At 34.8% G+C, this 3,019-nt stretch overlaps 1 protein-coding gene across 1 annotated transcript in view; it reads right to left on the reverse strand.

Annotated features, from left to right (window-relative positions):
• PCLO (piccolo presynaptic cytomatrix protein) overlaps positions 1-2,339 on the reverse strand; it is a 94,894-nt gene extending 92,555 nt beyond the window's left edge. The window contains 1 exon segment of the mRNA XM_012650117.1: positions 2,319-2,339. Coding sequence (XP_012505571.1) covers positions 2,319-2,339 — 21 coding nt within the window.
• Between the last annotated feature and the right edge of the window lie 680 nt (positions 2,340-3,019).

The following is a 3,019-nucleotide window of genomic DNA, read 5'->3' on the forward strand; positions in this document are numbered from 1 at the left end:
AAGAAAACTTTAATGATAATTTTTTATTAACATAATTAATACCTTTGGATTATGAGATCAGGTGAAGGACAAGAAAGAATCAGAGGAATGGGCTTTGTGCCTGGCCACAAATTAGAGGGGATGTTGGGAAATCTACTTAACAAAAATAAACAGGTAACACGACATAATATATGCACCACCTACTGCGAAGGATTTTGTTTTTGTTGAGAGATTCAAACAGAGCACTGCTTTTTAAAGACACTCTGAAAACTGTAAAACATTGCATATACTTGGTATTGCTATTAATATTATAATTCTATATCACTTAGAGTGAATATTTAGAAATCATAAACTTTGAAAAAGTTATGCAATAATTGGTCTGACTCATCAATTCAGCTAAAGAGAAATATCCAGCTTTTATTTTTATAGAGTTATTAACCACATTTATCTTCAGCATCCCACTTTGATGGTGTTTCACTAATATCACTTATGTCTTCTGATTTAGAAACTACTTGGTGCTTTATCTTCAAAGGCAGCTTCCTTCAACCAGTATGATAATTAACTTTTGTGAGTAGGAGCATGTGTTTTTCAGGGAGCTGGGACCCTCAGTCGGCATACCACAGCCTTGAACTTGCTGCCTTCTTTGGGCTGTGATGATACCACCACAGCAATTTAGTTTCAAAAATAAGAGTGGCTACATAAACATTTGTTCACCTGTAATATGCTGAAATTAAAAAAATATATATACAATTTTTTTAGGTAAGAATAAATTATATTTATATTTTGTTTTGTTATTGAATTTTGTCTTTGTAGTACTGCTAGCAATAAAATCATAGATGGAAAATGGCGAATAGTAAGTACCTATGTATTTTCTTTGTGTATATGTGATCAAAGAACATTTATTTTTTTGACAAATAAACCATATGACTGAAAAAAATAAGAGAGCTCTTAAATGAAAATTAAACATAGAGACTTTTTTGCTGATTAAAAAAAATACACATGAACAAAATGAAGCTGAAACAGTTAGTTTCCCTGGTTAAAGAAGAGTGTCACAATAGCCCAACAGCCCTCTAGAATGGAAGGGTAAGGGAAGAGCTGCCTAAGGTTATGTTGCATCTCATTCTGGCCTTATGAGGCTGCCTTGATTCCACCTAGTCTGTATCTTGAAACATGTCAATATTTTCAGTGGCTGTGTGGGCATGGGCTCTTCTGACATATCCATGGCCCAAATGAACACATGTGAGATTGCCACAATGAACAATTAACATGCAAAAACCTTCCTTCCCTCTTTCCTTCACTCCTTCCTCTTTCTTTCTTTCATTCTTTCTCTTCTTTTCCTTCTCATTCTCATTTTTCTAGCTAGAGTTCTCAAATACAAAAGTTGTTGGTTTGATACTTTTTACATTCATTTTCATCTCAATATATATATTCATCATATATGGTTAATGATACACCCTTAGCATATTATAGGGTAAAATGCTTTTGCTGAATTTACAACATGGCTCAATTCAAAAAAGATAGTCTGATATATTCTTAACAACTTTATTGCAAAAAGCAATGCCTACTCTTTGGTTTACCAAGAATTAACTGTCCTAGAGTACTTTGGGTATTTTTCCAGGAAAAGATTATGTATGCACGGTTGTGAGACTGTGCTAGTAGGATTGATGAGCACCCAACTCACTTTGGTTCCTTTCTTTTAAGAGGTACACATTGGGGAGGCAAGCAAAAGTGAAGCGGCCTTCTAATGAGAGCTTTCTGGAAGGTCACAGTGGAGAGACATTTCCACTTCATCACATCCCAAGCAATGTCAGAGCACATTTTTTGGAGTTCAATTATGTTTTCTTTGTCCTTCATGTCTGCCTTTCTTTATGCTAGCCCCATGCACTCTTCACTAAATCACAGTGAACACCATCCCCATGGGGGTGGGGTACCTAAGCTCCTTGTGAATAAAAGATCAAGAAAATTATCTTTCATAATCAAATTTTGACAGTGTCATATGTATTGTTTATTTTGTGTCTACGTATATTGTAAAACATAACAACGTTATAAAACTATACATATATGGAAGAAATGTAACTATGGTTATATGTAAAATTTACTGAGTATAATTTAAAAAATCACAGTTTTAAACAATAGATTCTGAAGGTTCTACTGTCATTTTACAGACATAAGTAGACATATATAATGTAACAGAGGAAATTAAGTGACATTAGACAAAAGACAAACACACATAAACATCAATATACCTACCCTATAATCCCCCTTAAATGACTTTATGTTCGTGCTTTTCTTCTTTCCTCAGTCCTATGTTCCACCCACTTATCTTTCTTGCCACTCACTTCCTGGTCTCTTTCCTCCATACTACTCCCAGTGTTTAATCACAATTTACCTATGATAATGATGCTGTGATGATCTTTTCCCCTTAACTTACTCTTCCTCTTCCACATCATGAGGTGGCAAGTTTGCAGAGCATTTTGCTCTACAGGCTTTTTCCTTTTCCTTCCACTACCCCACTGCCATTTATTGAACGGCAGACCAGTCAGAGAGAAGCAATGATGAACTGAGCCCCATTTGGAACTCTTCCTGTAGTGGTGTATCTTGAGGCCTTCACTAGTAGTAGAGAATGTGCCAAGACATATCTGAATTGCAAAATTTGGTTCTGTCTTTTACAAAGCCTTCCACATCGAAGGAAAATAGAAGTTTTTTGAATATTATTGGGGTTAGGAACTGACTTCTAGGTTGCATATACAACGGTATGAAGAAAGAATCCAATGTTAAGTTTCTAATTTTCCCAAAGCCATTTATTTTTGAAGGGCTAAAATTAAATAACAAGTAAATGATTTTTAATAATTTATACAAAGTTAACATTGACACAGATTGCTGGTCTGAGTGTTGAAATACTGCAAACAAAATTAAGTCCATAAAATTTACTGGACCTGGACTGAAAGATTGGATACTCTCACCTAAACACCATAATACGGGAGTCCTTGTCACTACAGAAAACTTGAGTATTTTTCATCCTATATGACAACGTGGCCAT

The sequence above is a fragment of the Propithecus coquereli genome, unplaced genomic scaffold (genome assembly GCF_000956105.1).
Source record: "Propithecus coquereli isolate 6110/MARCELLA unplaced genomic scaffold, Pcoq_1.0 Scaffold312, whole genome shotgun sequence".
In the NCBI taxonomy this organism is placed as follows: Eukaryota; Metazoa; Chordata; class Mammalia; order Primates; family Indriidae; genus Propithecus; species Propithecus coquereli.